The 16,213-nt window shown below is 41.8% G+C and overlaps 2 protein-coding genes across 2 annotated transcripts; one reads left to right on the top strand and one right to left on the bottom strand.

The window, feature by feature from the left end:
- Window positions 1-1,096: 1,096 nt before the first annotated feature.
- On the top strand, window positions 1,097-9,092 carry s100v2 (S100 calcium binding protein V2). Its single transcript, XM_037794779.1, has 3 exons — window positions 1,097-1,245; window positions 5,833-5,964; window positions 7,419-9,092. Exons 1-3 carry the CDS (start codon window positions 1,237-1,239, stop codon window positions 7,587-7,589), a joined length of 312 nt encoding a protein of 103 aa, XP_037650707.1. The 5' UTR covers window positions 1,097-1,236; the 3' UTR covers window positions 7,590-9,092.
- LOC119503093 lies at window positions 8,655-12,443 on the bottom strand. The gene is made up of 3 exons (XM_037794650.1): window positions 12,228-12,443; window positions 11,082-11,127; window positions 8,655-10,985 (listed from the first exon to the last, which is right to left on the bottom strand). The coding sequence occupies exons 1-3, from the start codon at window positions 12,289-12,291 to the stop codon at window positions 9,392-9,394; spliced, it is 1,704 nt and encodes a 567-aa protein (XP_037650578.1). The 5' UTR covers window positions 12,292-12,443; the 3' UTR covers window positions 8,655-9,391.
- Between the last annotated feature and the right edge of the window lie 3,770 nt (window positions 12,444-16,213).

The raw sequence follows: 16,213 nt of genomic DNA, 5'->3' as shown, positions 1-16,213 counted from the left end.
AGACTTTAACACACTTTATATACACTGTTAGACTTTAACACCCTTTAACACACTTTATTCATACTGTAACACTTTAACACACTTTATATACACTATTACACTTTATACACTTTATACACACTGTTAGACTTTAACACCCTTTAACACACTTTATTCATACTGTTACACTTTAACACACTTTATACACACTGTTACACTTTAACACACTTTATACACACTGTAACACTTTAACACACTTTATACACACTGTTACACTTTAACACACTTTTTACACACTGTTACACTTTAACACACTTTATACACACTGTTACACTTTAACACACTTTTTACACAATGTTACACTTTAACACACTTTATACACACTGTTAGACTTTAACACCCTTTAACACACTTTATACACTGTTACACTTTAACACACTTTATACACACTGTTACACTTTAACACACTTTTTACACTGTTACACTTTAACACACTTTATACACTGTTACACTTTAACACACTTTATACACACTGTTACACTTTAACACACTTTATACACTGTTACACTTTAACACACTTTATACACTGTTACACTTTAACACACTTTATACACACTGTTACACTTTAACACACTTTTTACACACTGTTACACTTTAACACACTTTACACACTGTTACACTTTAACACACTTTATACACTGTTACACTTTAACACACTTTTTACACACTGTTACACTTTAACACACTTTTTACACTGTTACACTTTAACACACTTTATACACTGTTACACTTTAACACACTTTTTACACACTGTTACACTTTAACACACTTTTTACACACTGTTACACTTTAACACACTTTATACACAATGTTACACTTTAACACACTTTATACACACTGTTACACTTTAACACGTTCAACCCCCCCCCCCACCCCCCCCACTACCGAACACACACACAGTCGTCTATAACATAAGATCATGTATGAGAGGAAAGTGGCGCCTCCCTTCAACTGCTCCTTCTTCTTCTTCCTGACTTCTCTCTCTGCTGAGGGAGGATCCAGCTGAGGGAGGATCCAGCTGAGGGAGGATCCAGCTGAGGGAGGATCCAGCTGAGGGAGGATCCAGCTGAGGGAGGATCCAGGAACACTGCCAGCTGTCTGTCTGACTGTCTGTCTGTCTGTCTCTCTGTCCGTCTGTCAGTAAAACTCCACAAACATCAGCTCGACACACAGCAGGAAGAACAACTCACCGTCGACATGGCACAGGTAAGAAATAACACACGACTCAACTAAACTAAACTAAACTAAACCACCGAGTAACGCTCGACACACTATAGTCACTTTTTAAACTTTCCACAGTTAGTTTCCGCCTGTTTCTGTTTACTGTGAACATTCTCGAATGTTTTTCAACATTCTCGAATGTTTGTTCACATCGAACAAAGCTTCTAGAATGTTTCAGAGTGAGTCATTGTAGAAGGGCTTCCTGCTGAGGAGAAGGAACTTTTCCCGGGATGGGTCGACTTCTTGTTTTTTACTAAACAGACAGAAACGGGAGCCATTGTGCATCCCTACCGCGTTTTCTAGTGGAGACGTGTGCTGCTGGCTGCCCCTCCCTGAGAACAAGCTAATGTCAGTCAGCCCTGTGATACATGTAGAAACACTGTATTTTACTACTAGAACATCATCAGTAGACTCTAGAATACTAGAGAATATGACAGTATATATTCTATATTATGGAGCTCTGGTAGTATATTAGTGAATCAGGGGCGTGTCCAGGTGTGTGAATGAAGGGCCCAGGTGAGTTCATCCACCTGAGTGAGTGTGTGTGTGTAATGTACAACATGATTGTGCAATGCAGCTTCCTCTTTATTACGGACCTTTTCTCATTGTGCTGCACGTTTTTCCTTCATTAACTTCTTTTATTGGAGAGAACTAAAACCTGAATAAAGCTCGACACAGTGTTTTAAACGTTACAGTTAGTTTCCACTCGTTTGTTTGCTGTGAAATAGTTCACATGAACATTTAGATGGTTTAGAGTCATTAAAGAACGGTTTCCTGCTGAAGACGCAAGAAGGAACTTTCCCCGGGATGGGTCGACTTCTTGTTTTTTATTAAACAGACAGACACGGGAGCCATTGTGCATCCCTACCGTGTTTTTTAGTGGCGACGTGTGCTGCTAGCTGCCCCTCCCTGAGAACCAGCTATAGCAGTTAGCCTTGTGGTACATGTATAGGCTCTCTATGAGAATATGACAGTATATATTAAATATTATGGAGAGCGTTGGTGGAGCTCTGATAGTATATTAGTGAACCAGGGGCGTGTCCAGGTGTGTTAATGAAGGGCCCAGGTGGAGTTCATCCACCTGTGTGTGTGTGTGTGTGTGTGTGTGTGTGTGTAATGTACAACATGATTGTGCAATGCAGCATGGCTTCCTCTTTATTATCGGACCTATTCTCATTGTGCTGACGTTATTCCTTCATTAATAATGATCCGTTAATAATCATGTAGGCTTCTATCTGTGACAGTAGGCCTCTACATTGAGAGCAACAGAAACCGGAGTCACATTCCTGGTATGTGTACTCATACCTGGCCAGTAAAATTGATTCTGAATCCCGAGCACTTCGTCATGTGTCCCAAATTAAAAAACAGACTTTTCTGTGGACCAGTCCGTCTCTAACAACGGTGACTTTGTGTCCCTTAAAGATGAAATGAGAACAAACAATGCAGCCTGTCCTCAGGAGAATGCTGTAGAACTTGCTTACACATTTCACTAAAACAAGCCCAAACCCCCGAAGTTTCTCCCACCTCACTGTTTGTGTTTCCGATCAACATTGAGCTGGAAAGAGACGCAGGGATTTGGGTGTGGTAATAATGTGCACTCTAACACAAAACAGGGAGTCTGTCTTTAATTGTTCTCTTTGAAACCAAACGCTTCTCTTACTACTCAACTTTAAAAAGTGGCAACAACTCTTCTCTCCTGCTTGTATTTCAGAGACTCATTTGATATATTCAGGCTAACATAATATATATATATGGAGGTGTTGTGCAGTAGTGAATACTACGCCTTGTCTCCAGTTGGGACAGTGGTGTTGTCTGTGGGAGAGTTTCTGTTGAGGTGAAGTGGGCTTGCAGCAGCTTGCTTAGGCTGCATCATTCACAAAGGGTGTGGTTTTGACAAAGCTGTTGGCCCACATGCACTGAATAACTGTAGAAGACAGCCATCTTTAATGCTGCTCTTAAACTCACATGTGAAATATGTTGTAGAGAACTCTCACCAACTCTGCAGTTTTATACATTTTATTCTTTTAGCTCATAAATCTTCAGGTTTTAGAGCACATTGAAAGTTTGATTCCGTCTCACAGACCTTATCAGCGTCTCTGTTTTCTGATGAACTCACTGTAGACGAGCTGGTGAACATAGTGGAGCATTTAGCTTTTAGCTAAAGACACAGATATTTCCTTCAGGAGGTGGAAGAGACCAAAAACAGAGCTAAAAGAGAGAGGGAGAATATCGGGCTGTGATTCATCAGATGACTCAAATATGACTCCAAATGAATGATCACGTTTCTCCAAGTGGCCAAAACAAATCAATGAATATTGCTTTAACCAGCTGTAACACTTTGTAAATGACTTACAAATTGTACTAATGGAAATAGCAACAGTAAAAGAATTAGAAAAAGCAGTGTCATTAAAAATGAGATTTAGAGGAGAAACTTGTGTGATACGATGGAGAGCTCCACATCTGCTACTAAATGGACCTTGTGGTTGATTGTTTTGTCAACTTGGTTACAAAAAATTTAGAAACTTATAAACAACAGTTTATCAAACGGTGAAGGGCGGATCACATGCATGGCATTATTTAAATAGATAGAAGTTAATATAAACATATTTGATTAGGCGGCTGGTGAATAAAAACCAACCCACGTTGTTTTACACTAGCTGGCTACTTAGCTCTACGTAGCTCTACTTAGGTCTACTTAGCTCTACGTAGCTCTACGTAGGTCTACTTAGCTCTACGTAGCTCTACTTAGGTTTACTTAGCTCTACTTAGCTCTACGTAGGTCTACTTAGCTCTACGTAGCTCTACTTAGCTCTACTTAGCTCTACGTAGGTCTACTTAGCTCTACGTAGCTCTACGTAGCTCTACTTAGCTCTACGTAGGTCTACGTAGGTCTACTTAGCTCTACGTAGCTCCACTTAGGTCTACGTAGCTCTACTTAGCTGTACTTAGCTCTACTTTCTTATTTTCAACAAAAAAATGAAGCAGTAAAACAACTATTGTCATTAGAAGCCGGTCAGTCCAACTCGGGGTGATGCCCGTGCAGCAGTTCATACCGGGATCCGGTCCCGGGTGAGCGGAGTGTAGCAGCACGTCGGGCCGCCGCCGTCCGCCACCGTAATCCCGCTGTGGCTCCAGTCCGGACGGCCGAGGCAGCGAGGCCCCGAGGCATCGAGACCCCGAAGCAGCGGCAGCAAAGCGGAGCTCTCCACCTGCTCCCTGGCGCCATCCTGCTGCTGCCGCACTCCCCGGTCCAAATCCATTCTCGCCATTAGCTTAACAATCCTTCAAGGCTGCTGCAACAAGCTAACCGTCGCTTTGGCTAAAACAAATATAGCTCGATTAAAAAAGGGAAACGTAAATCTGAAAAAAGAAAATTTAGACTCTCGTTGAAAATGCCTCAAATAGAATGTGCGACTGCGCCGGCTCCGTGGGCCCAATGGATGCAGAAGATTGCCGGAAGATCCGGGTACTTTTCCACCCGGTAGTCGAGCCATTCAGGCTTCATGCTCCGCTGAGACACTCTCATAGGAATGAACGGAGCCCCGCCTCCAACACTGGATCCAGTTCTCTTAATACATCCATGGTACCGTACAGTAGTAGAGAATGCCATGTCGATATTATCTTCTGGTTGTTCATTAGTTAGGGAGGATGTAGAAGAAGAAGAGAACTCGTCCTCCTCTGCCAATCACAGGTCATTTCAGAGAGAGAGAGCGTTCCTATTGGCTGAGCTCCGGCTGGTGGGCGGTGCTTGGTATTTCCTCGGCAGATCTCAACATGGCTGTCGGGTCACAAACTCTCTCATTTTCTAGTTACAAGATGATTGTGAGAACATGTGAGGAGAGAAATAGGCATTAACGTAACAGAATATTGATTCATATTTGATCAGCGCTGCCTAGTTTGACTGTTTGGTTGGAGTTCAGAGTGATTGACAGCCGGCTCTCATAGACGGCAGCTGGACAGCAGACCTCAGATCAGCTCTTACTGCTTGTTTTCCTCCAGTCTGTGAAATCCTGCAGATGCCGTTAGATCAGAGGTCAGCAACCTGCGTCTCTTCAGCTCCTCTCCAGAGGCTCCCTGTGGATTTATAAAAATGGAAATGAATAACTGTATCATTACATTTTCATTGATCATTGTTGTAGGTCTATGGTACGACGGTACGACGGTACGACGGTACGACGGTACGACGGAGTATTAGGGCCACATTGAGGAAAAAAAATAAATCAGAGATTTAGAGAATAAAGTCATAATATTATAAAGTAGTAATTTTAACTGTTATTTTCTCGTAAAGTTATGACTTTATTCTCGTAATATTCTGACTTTATTGTGTAAATCTCAGATGTGTTTTCCCTCAGTGTGGTCCTAATACTCCGTAGCACATTGTCTCTTTGGCCCTCACTGCATTAGACTGATATACTATATACTTAGACTATAAACTGTGTTACCTTCATCACAATGATCACATGTTTTGCGGCTCCAGACAGATTAAAATGCTGTTTTGACAGTAAAGGTTGCTGACCCCTCGGTTAGATCTAGTTATGATGACCATCCTTCTTTCTTTTGTCTCTCCTCCAGTATTCAGACCTCGAGAAAGCCATCGACACGCTGGTCACCCAGTTCCACTCTGCTTCAGCCGACAACGGTCCGACGCTGAAAACTGATGAATTCAAAGGTCTTCTGTCCTCCCAGATGCCGAACCTCGTCAAGGTAAAAACTGCTGTTAGTCTCCATGAGCTTCACCCTCAGCCAGGCCTCCTGTCGACTACAGCTGTTGGGCGTGGCAGCACACACCTTTACTCACCTTTACTCACCTTAACACACCTTAACACACCTTAACACACCTTAACACACCTTTACTCACCTTTACTCACCTTTACTCACCTTAACACACCTTAACACACCTTTACTCACCTTTACTCACCTTAACACACCTTTACTTACCTTACACACCTTCACACACCTTTACTCACCTTAACACACCTTAACACACCTTAACACACCTTTACTCACCTTTACTCACCTTAACACACCTTTACTCACCTTAACACACCTTTACTCACCTTTACTCACCTTTACTCACCTTTACTCACCTTAACACACCTTTACTTACCTTACACACCTTCACACACCTTTACTCACCTTAACACACCTTAACACACCTTAACACACCTTTACTCACCTTTACTCACCTTAACACACCTTTACTCACCTCACTAAAGACAGCCAGAAACACGCCACTAGAGCTGGACTCTGATATCTGACTAATCCATTATTCGCTCGTTCGTGTAGGTATTTGATTTTCAATTTTATGGTTTTCTAATATTTGTTTCCCTCGGTATTACAAACTTGCATAAAACATACCAAACCTTTTGGAAAATGTTTTTTTATTCAATATCAGATTAGTGTTGTCACAATACCAAAATTCTGACTTCGATACGATGATACCATTATTAGAAATTAAAATTAAAAATGTGTTCATTAAAAACATTAAAATGGAAGGCAGTAATCTGATGTACTTCAGTTAATGTGATATATTTGCATTTATTTTTGATAATGCACACATATTTACATTTCTGTATTCCTATTTCTATTTGCTTCTAACATATGACATGATTATTAAAGGTTATTATGTGCAGGTTAATGTCCTGCATTACTGATGAGAGGTCAGATGGGCAGACAGGTTCCAGACAGATTTGTTTTTGCCTAAAGTCGCTCTTTAGAGAGTAAAGGTTGCTGACCCCTGCTATAAGAAGATAAAATGTTGTGTTTCTCGTGTCTTAAAGGTTTCTTACACACGTTATGAAAACAAAACAAAAATGCGAAATATTTGTCGCAGATTGTTAGCGTTCAAACCTTTCACACCGAGGCCGACACAAATATTTGCGTTCCATGCATTCTACCGGAAATGAAAGTGTTGCACAATCATCTATGCATAAGTTGTTTTTATTATAATAATCTCTCACTGGACTCTGGAGACGGGCTCGTTATTATGTCCAGTGTGCAGAAAAGTTCCAATGTGGTGGTGTTTCCTATGAAGTGTAAATGCTGAGCTTATTGCACTGGTCATCATCATTCATGACTGGATCATATGTGTTTATTATTATGTGATGCATGGCCTTTAGCACACAAATCATGTCTAACTGTTTCTGCTCTGCTTACAGATGGGCGGAGAGCAGGGAATCGGGGACATCATGCGGAAGATGGGTGTAGGTGACGGCGAGGGCATCTCTTTCAAGCATTTCTGGAACTTAATCCAGTCGGTAGCCACCTCACAGCACGGCCTCCTCGCAAACCAGATGGGCAGCTCCAAATGCAGCTGCATCATCATGTGAAGAGTCTCCGCCTCAACACATCAGCTCCGAGTTTCCACCCCGGGGTTTTTACTACTCTCCTAATCCGGTGTCGGACAGAATACAAAGTATAGTACAGAAAAAGGTCTGCACACAGCAAGCTGTTGTTTCCAACATTTCTGACTAAAACATTCCAGTTGTTTAAATGCTGTGATCTCTTATCTGACAGGTTTCCACATCACACCACACCGCCCAGCAGCCTTTGCTCCAGTTAAAGCTCAAATTCAGTCTAGTTTGCATTTAAATCCTCACGTTGTTCCTAAATTCTAAACTACAGTTTCACCCATCTCACAATAAAATAATCGAATCATCTCGATGCCAGATAACATCTATTTGTCCATCATGAATTAAGTACTTGGAGGTATTGAAGTTATTTTATTTTACATACTGCACATGTTAATAAAGGCAATCAGATTAATGCTAGCATGTTATCAGCCACAGAAGGTAAGCTGTCCTTCTCTGGTGTATTAGTTACTTGACTCTCTAAAGGGTTCAGTATGCTTGAAACACACATATAAACGTTGGTTTATGACGTCGGTATGCTTCAGAAGAAACCCTCTTCATCATCTTCATCTTTCTATCATGTGAGGCTTCTCAGAACAGCTAACACTTCTGCCCTCAAAACAAATTTGTTTGATGAATATTAAACCCCTCAGACACTATTAAACCATCCAACCAGCAGAGGCCTTTTAACAGCGATTTGGAATTTAACTGGTGCAACAGGCGCTCGGCGTTGTCATCGTCGCGTTGGGCGTTGTCATCGTCGCGCTCGGCGTTGTCATTGTAATTAACGTAGTCACTTCCCTTTATTTGCTCCAGTTATTTTTCCACGTATAAATATTGTATGTGATGGTTGCCTTCAAATGATGTTTACTTCTCTAATAACAGGAGGATGAATGTTCCTCTGTTGTGGTATTCACCACTTCATGAGTACATTTTCTAATAGCTCATCTCACTAGTTAACCACATAAATGCCAAGCGTATGGTTTATATATAGTGTAGTCAACTTTGCATGTCAAAAAAGTCACGAGTACCATTTTGATCAGCTTGAGTGTCATCAAACATCCTCAGAAACGTTGAACAAATGTTGTCGAATTTAACTTTCAGAAGCTTTGAAACATTTAGAATTTCTTCCTTTTGTGCAGAACTGACTCCGATTGTGTTTAATGACAGTTTACACAGTATATTAAACCTTGTCTTTAAATATGCAATACTAATCATCTCAACTTTATCTCATGTATGTCAGTAACAAAACACAAAAAGTTTACTTTGGATTGTTTCTAAATGTCAGTGTGTGTTTGACTTTCATCTGGTGACAGTTCAAATTGAGTCTTTATAGTCAGTCCTTTTTATAATGTTCTACACAGTAATGCTTTACCCTCTGCGATCCTGCATTTTCTATGTATTTATATTTTGTAATTCTCTGTATTCTGACCTGTGTGACACCATAAAGAAACATTATGTAATAAACATACAAAGAAATCACCAAATACTGCAATTTGTTATAGTTTAATCCTTTATTGATTTAATAAGAAAAGAAAAAGCCTCACGCTGTTTCAGTAGTTTATGAGAAAATGTGAAGTAACAGCTTTAATTTAGTACATCATCAGGATCATTCACTCTTCTAGCTATTTAAACAATCAAATGTGTTGCTTTGCCAGCGAGCTGAAGCAGTAGAAGAAGACTATCACATCAGTATGAAGCAGGACACAACATCAGTGACTAGAGCCGACTATGCAACGGAAACATGATGAGATGAGCTGCTGTCATCACAGTACACAGCGTTACGGAGTTATATTCTCAGGGAAAGAGGGAGCACATCCTCTCTTGAGTTTCCTTCCCTCGGGTGTACCTCGAAAGAATTCCAGATAAGATGAGAACACGTACTTATTCATGACCTTGACCCTCCCAAAGATGTCCAGCTCCGTTTGCTCGTCGTGGTCGACGCCGTTCATCATCTGCTTGGATTCGCTGTACAGGGCGTTTTCCTTCGCGACGACCTGTTCGACCCAGATCTGTCTGTCCCGCGGAGCCATTTCAAAGTCGTCGACGGTGCAGCCGTAGAATCCTCGCCGCAGATGCTCAGGCCAAGGTTGGTCGGTCATCATGGGGTGATCGACTCCGACGAAAGCCGTGCACAGCGGGCTGTCGGTGCCTCGCGAGCGGCCTACTTCGCAACCTATGACGCTCATGAGGAAAAGCGAGAAGGTTCTGAAGTTAAACACGGATGCTGAAAACACGGCGACCATGAAGTAGCGACCCCATCGCTCACAGTTGTAGTTACACTGCTGGAACTGGAACGTCTGGCGACAGAAGTCGTTGAACTTGGACGCTTTGAGACCCTCTCTCAGCTCCTGCAGGGAGAACTCGCCCAGCTGCTCGTCGAAATTCTGACGGAAATATTCAATTTCAGCTCGACTGTCGGCGCTCATGAACTTGCCCTCCAGACTCACGCTTAGATTTTTCCCGTGCACTTTGTAAATGCATTCGTTGAGAACGTAGTAAAGGTCTGATGCAACTTCCTCTTTGGCGACGTATCGTATCTCCACAAGTAGATCCTGAATGTTGTTGATGTGCTTCAAGACGATGTCATTGTCTTCTGGTCCCGACTCTGTGAGCCAAACTGCTTCCAAGAGTCTTTCATCTGGGACGTAATCAGGAGCGCGCCTTCTTTCGTTCTCCTCAAAGAACAAGCTCCAGGTGAGCCCCTCCAGGCAGTCGATGGAAGGGTACTTTTTGCGCAGCTCCATTGGAACAAACATTTGAGGGTGGCTTGGCCACTCCGACGTCTGGAGGTACAAAGCCTTTCCTTTATAACCAGGAAACACCGGCCCCACACAGCCAAGCTCCACTTTCATAAGCAGGTCTCCTCTTTGGTCCAGTTCGGCGATGACTCTTCTGCTGTGGTCATGGGACCTCCAGACTCCGTCAGTCCACGTCATTACCTCTCCATCAGAACTAACCGACAGGAAGGAGTTGTGTAGGTGTAGCTTTGTTTCCACGCCGAGGGACCGGAGAACTCGTAGCAGCTGCAACATAAAGTGCGGGTCATTTCCGAGGTTGCAGCTGATGAGGCCGACGGTGCCGAGATGACCGAACATGCCGTCCGTTTTTAAGGTTGACACAAATCTGGCAAGTTCCTCTGGGCCGTGACCGGCTAGCTGGACTGTTCCGTTGGTACCGTTGCTGCCGTGGCCCACCAGTATGACATCATGATCTCTAGTAAAAAAGAAATGGCTTCCCCTGAGAACATGCAGCGCCCCCTTCTGGTACCTCAGCAAAGCTGACGCGGTGAGATGCTTCTCAAAGAGGTGAGTGGCTGCCTCCATCACTACAGGGTCCTCTTCCATGATAACTATCGTCTGGTCCCCTCCTTCCCTACGGGTCACATGTTGCTGGTTAGACATCATCTGAATAGTCCTGTCAGGTTTATCACATAAAAGCAGCAGTCTATTGCATCATGTGGCGTCTCACCTGTTTCCTAGATTAGAGCTGAACGGAGTCCTCTGAACACTCCCATCTGTAACGACAAGAACAGCTGACATATAAAAACTGTCGTCTGACGCTTCGATTCGCTGGATTACAGGCAGTTAGTGTAAAACGCTGCTCGTCTGATGTTCAGAATCATCTTTAGTTCTGCACGAATATGCCCCACTGATGCATTGTGGGTCAAAACAGCTCAATGTTTTACTTGGTTTGTCTACAGCTCACTTTAATATAGATATATATATAGATATATTACAATTATAAATGTCACTCGTTTGGTTTTCCTGAGCCCTCACCAAAAAGAAGTTTATTCCAGTGTGCTATTAGTGTACTTCTTTTAAACTTAAAATAAGAGCGTATGCTTTCAGTTTACCTTTTATATACTTATCAGAGATCTACTTATAAGTATACAGAAAAGTCCAAGTATACTTGGCTTATGCTTACTTTTTGATAGAGTAGCTTATTAGAGTGTGTGAGTTTGTAATCGTACGTTTTGATATAAATTTATTTCAAATAATCTACGTCGTTTTCTGCGTCCTCCATTCGCCGAAGAGACGCCGGCGAGAAAAACTAATTTTATTTTATTTTTTTAATCTCATCACAAAACATCAAATAGTCAAATAGCAAAAGGAGCAAAAATCTCTTTGTAATGAATAAATAATTAGCTAACGTATGTACTATAAGTTAAAGAAAACTTACAAGTGTACTTGCAGTAAAAACTATTAAACTAGTAGTTTATACTTTATAGTATACTTTCATAAAAACAATGGGCTACAATTATATAACTAGTAAACTAACAGTATACCTATAAGTTCCCCTTTTAGTATAGTTCACTTCATAGTACAGGTGCAGAACAAAATACAACGTAGATGTAAACTAGTTGTGTTCTCAAAGTTTACTTACACTTAAAGTAAACTTAAAAGTATACTTTTATAAACTAAAAATTGGGCCAATTTAGTCCCAAGAAGTATTAAAGTAGTAAACTTACAAGTATACTACTAGTGCATTGAGTTTAGTATTTACTACGTTAAGTATACTTGGGAAATAAACTTGACTACTTTTCCGTACAGGATGCTTCAACAAAATACAAAAACAAATAAAACTAAAGCTTATTAAAGCGTGAGATGATCTTACCAGCAGTCGTTCCAGCTGTTAAAAACAGCTGGATGAGAATAAAAACACTGACGGGTTCCAGCATGGTTCCTTTGCAGAGTGAAGATCACGACTGAATTCTACTGAAGAGGAACTTCAGCTCGTATCTCCATCTACATTTGGTTAGATAAGAATGGAAATGAGAGAGTAACGTTCACGACGGCACAGTTCAGATGTTAATTATTACTAAACAGGAGGCTGTGTGACTGCTGTACTTTATGTTTATGTAAAACATGTATTATATTAACATGCTTTCTTTACGTTTTGACTTCCCTGAATTATTGTTGTTCACGGTTTGACTGAATATATAACTCACAGAAAGATATTCTAGTAAGGTGTGTCACTGAATATTGAAATGTCAGATCCAGCAGAGACTGCTCCAACCTGCAGAACTGCAAAGAGTGAAATGTGGACACAATCTAATGCAATTTAAAGCTGCAGTAGGCAGTATATTTTTGGCATTATTGGGCAAACATCCCATAATAACCTTTCAGCATATTGTAATTGAAGTGTTCTGAGAGAGAACTAGACTTCTGCTCCTCCTCATGGCTCTGTTTTCAGGCTTTAGAACATCTAGCCCGTGACGGGAGACTTTGACCAATCACAGGTCATTTCAGAGAGAGAGAGCGTTCCTATTGGCTGAGCTCCGGCTGGTGGGCGGTGTTTAGTATTTCCTCAACTGATCTTAACATGACTGCCGGTAAACATCAGAGACTTTCTTTCCTGCCGCCCACAGAGGGTCTGTTTCAGACTGCCCACAAAGCTGTGTTCTTCCCCACGGTGCTATTCTCTCTTTTTATAATGAATTTATGATCAATGAGAAACATTTAGACTGTTTAAGTATGCTGATGACCTTAGTGGGTCTTCTACAGAAAACAGATCCCTAGTCCAGAGGTCAGCAACCTGCGTCTCTTCAGCTCCTCTCCAGTGGCTCCCTGTGGAGTTTAGAAATGGAAATGAATAACTGTATCATTGTTGTAGGTCTATGATACGACGGTACGACGGAGTATTAGGGCCACATTGAGGGAGAAAAATAAATCTGAGATTTAGAGAATAAAGTCATAATATTATAAAGTAGTAATTTTACGTGTTATTTTCTTTTTTTCTCGTAAACTTCTGACTTTATTCTCGTAATATTACGACTTTTTTCTCATAAAGTTATGACTTTATTCTCGTAATATTCTGACTTTATTGTGTAAATCTCAGATGTGTTTTCCCTCCATGTGGCCCTAATACTCCGTAGTACATTGTCTCTTTGGCCCTCACTGCATTAGACTGATATACTACATACTGAGACTATAAACTGTGTTACCTTCATCACAATGATCACATGATTTGCGGCTCCAGACAGATGTCTTCTGATAGTAAAGGTCGCTGACCCCTGGTGTAACCTGTCTATGCCTCTGTTTTTTTACTGCTGACTGCTTTTTAATGTTGCTTTCTGTGTTTGGTGAGCCGATGATAAATGTCCCACCTGGTGAACAGTAAGATTTATTGTATTTTCTAGTCTCATACAGTCACCGTGAAGCAGATGACCGACAGCATCATACCGCTCATTGCTCAACATCGACCTGTGTGCCGTAGCAGCTTCACGTTTGACGCTGGGAGGCGTACAGCCTGTTACCACATGGCTGTTTCCAGGTCACCGCTAATCCTCTCCAATCTTCTTTTCTCCTCATTAGCCATCTTACCCACTCCTTTCCCCGCCGCGCTCACAATGACTGACTGCTTCTGTAGAGGTCTAATTTTACACGCCGTAGTTTGAACCTAAACTTGGAGCTTTAATTACTGTTGAATAGTAATCTGTAACAGTGTGACAGGACAGGTGAAACAGACAAACACAGAGGAACTCAAAGCTGAAGCTGGATGAAGAATAAACAGAGTTGGCTTCAAGACAACAGCCTATACGGACCGTCTCAATGTGTGCATGAAGTTGTTGTGCATGTCGATATGGTTTGACCAACCCTGCAGCAATAAGCTGTTCTTCTATGTGAAGGAGTCTGAGCGGAGGAGATAACCTGCTGGGAGACGGACAACCTGCTGGAGACGGACGTCAGAAGACTCTTCAGCAAAATATCAAGACAGAAATCCAGTAAAATAAGAAGAAACCCAACAGGTAGGTTCCATCCACAGATCACTCAGTGGAGATGTTGGTTTACACCCCAGCAGCTTCCCTTTTCTCTTTAAAACAACACACTGGCCTCGCTGTATGAGATAGTACATATATTGTGCCAATACCTCATTGTAGTGGAAATATTTTAGATGTGTTGCTCAGCTGACATGAACATGTTTTGGAAATCTTCCCTCACGAAAAAGAAGTATACTTAAGTAAAGATCAAGTATATATTTCCCAAGTATACTTTATGTAGTAAGTAACTCGTAGTATACTTATAAGCGTACTGCTTTAATACTTCTTGGGACTAAACTGGCCCACTTTTTATAAGTTTATAAAAGTATACCTTTAAGTGTACTTTAAGTGTAAGTATAGTAAACTTTGAGTACACAACTGGTTTACATTTAAAGGGACTGTTTGTAACTTTTTAAGCGTATAAATGTACCGGGTCAGGACACATGCGCGCTCGCGTGTGTCTGGCGCCCCCGCTCCTTTGCCTGCTTACCTTCACTCAGACAGCGCGCGTTCTCGCGTACTCACTCCACCTCTAGACGTGAACGCGCGCTCACTCCTCACTGCAGAAGAGTTAGTTTAGCTCTGAGAATATCTAGTGAATGTTCAGTGGACGTTTGTGCAGAAATAACTGCTGCAGCTCCTCCAGACCAACAGAGGTTTCCCGTGTCTTGTGAAGTGACGGGGCTCCGCAGAGAGAAACGTTATCGTCTCCGACCAAAACTCCGGCGTCTCCCCCGTTCCCTCCGGCCGCGGGTGGAGGGAGACGAGTTTCTCGCTGCGGAGGAAAAGCCAACACTAGGATCAGCATTGATTCATGGAGAGACCTTGGTCTGGTCAGCTAACATTACTGCCAAGCAGCTGAAATATAGAGTGATATTGTGCTTTTAGCTGACGTGTGTCTCCTCACTGTGTTGAGTGATGCTCCTTCATGTCTATGTAGAGCGAGCACAAGCGCCAGCAACAGGACGCTGACTTTAGTTGACTTAACGGACACAGGTGAAGCTGTTAACAACACATTTATGAAAGCTACAAATAGTCCCTTTAAGTGTTATTTTGTACTGCAACTATATTTTATTTATTTATTTGGCTTAAAAGGTTGTGTGCACAGACATTAGTTTTTTACAAAGAAATAAAAAGATGGGTGCACCAGATTTAGCAGGAAAGCTAAATGTGTATCCTCTGCTAAAGGAGATAATAAAGGAAGCATTGAAGCTCCTTTCCTTTGGTAAAGGATGCTCCAGTGTGTCCTAAAGGAGATAATAAAGGAAGCATTGAAGCTCCTTTCCTTTGGTAAAGGATGCTCCAGTGTATCCTCTGCTAAAGGAGATAGTAAAGGAAACATTGAAGCTCCTTTCCTTTGGTAAAGGATGCTCCAGTGTATCCTCTGCTAAAGGAGATAATAAAGGAAGCATTGAAGCTCCTTTCCTTTGGTAAAGGATGCTCCAGTGTATCCTCTGCTAAAGGAGATAGTAAAGGAAACATTGAAGCTCCTTTCCTTTGGTAAAGGATGCTCCAGTGTGTCCTCTGCTAAAGGAGATAATAAAGGAAGCATTGAAGCTCCTTTCCTTTGGTAAAGGATGCTGCAGTGTATCCTCTGCTAAAGGAGATAATAAAGGAAGCATTGAAGCTCCTTTCCTTTGGTAAAGGATGCTGCAGTGTGTCCTCTGCTAAAGGAGATAATAAAGGAAGCATTGAAGCTCCTTTCCTTTGGTAAAGGATGCTGCAGTGTGTCCTCTGCTAAAGGAGATAATAAAGGAAGCATTGAAGCTCCTTTCCTTTGGTAAAGGATGCTCCAGTGTATCCTCTGCTAAAGGAGATAGTAAAGGAAGCATTGAAGCTC

Source organism: Sebastes umbrosus, chromosome 15 (assembly GCF_015220745.1).
Source record: "Sebastes umbrosus isolate fSebUmb1 chromosome 15, fSebUmb1.pri, whole genome shotgun sequence".
NCBI lineage: Eukaryota > Metazoa > Chordata > Actinopteri > Perciformes > Sebastidae > Sebastes > Sebastes umbrosus.
This window is presented reverse-complemented; position numbering and strand designations above follow the sequence as displayed.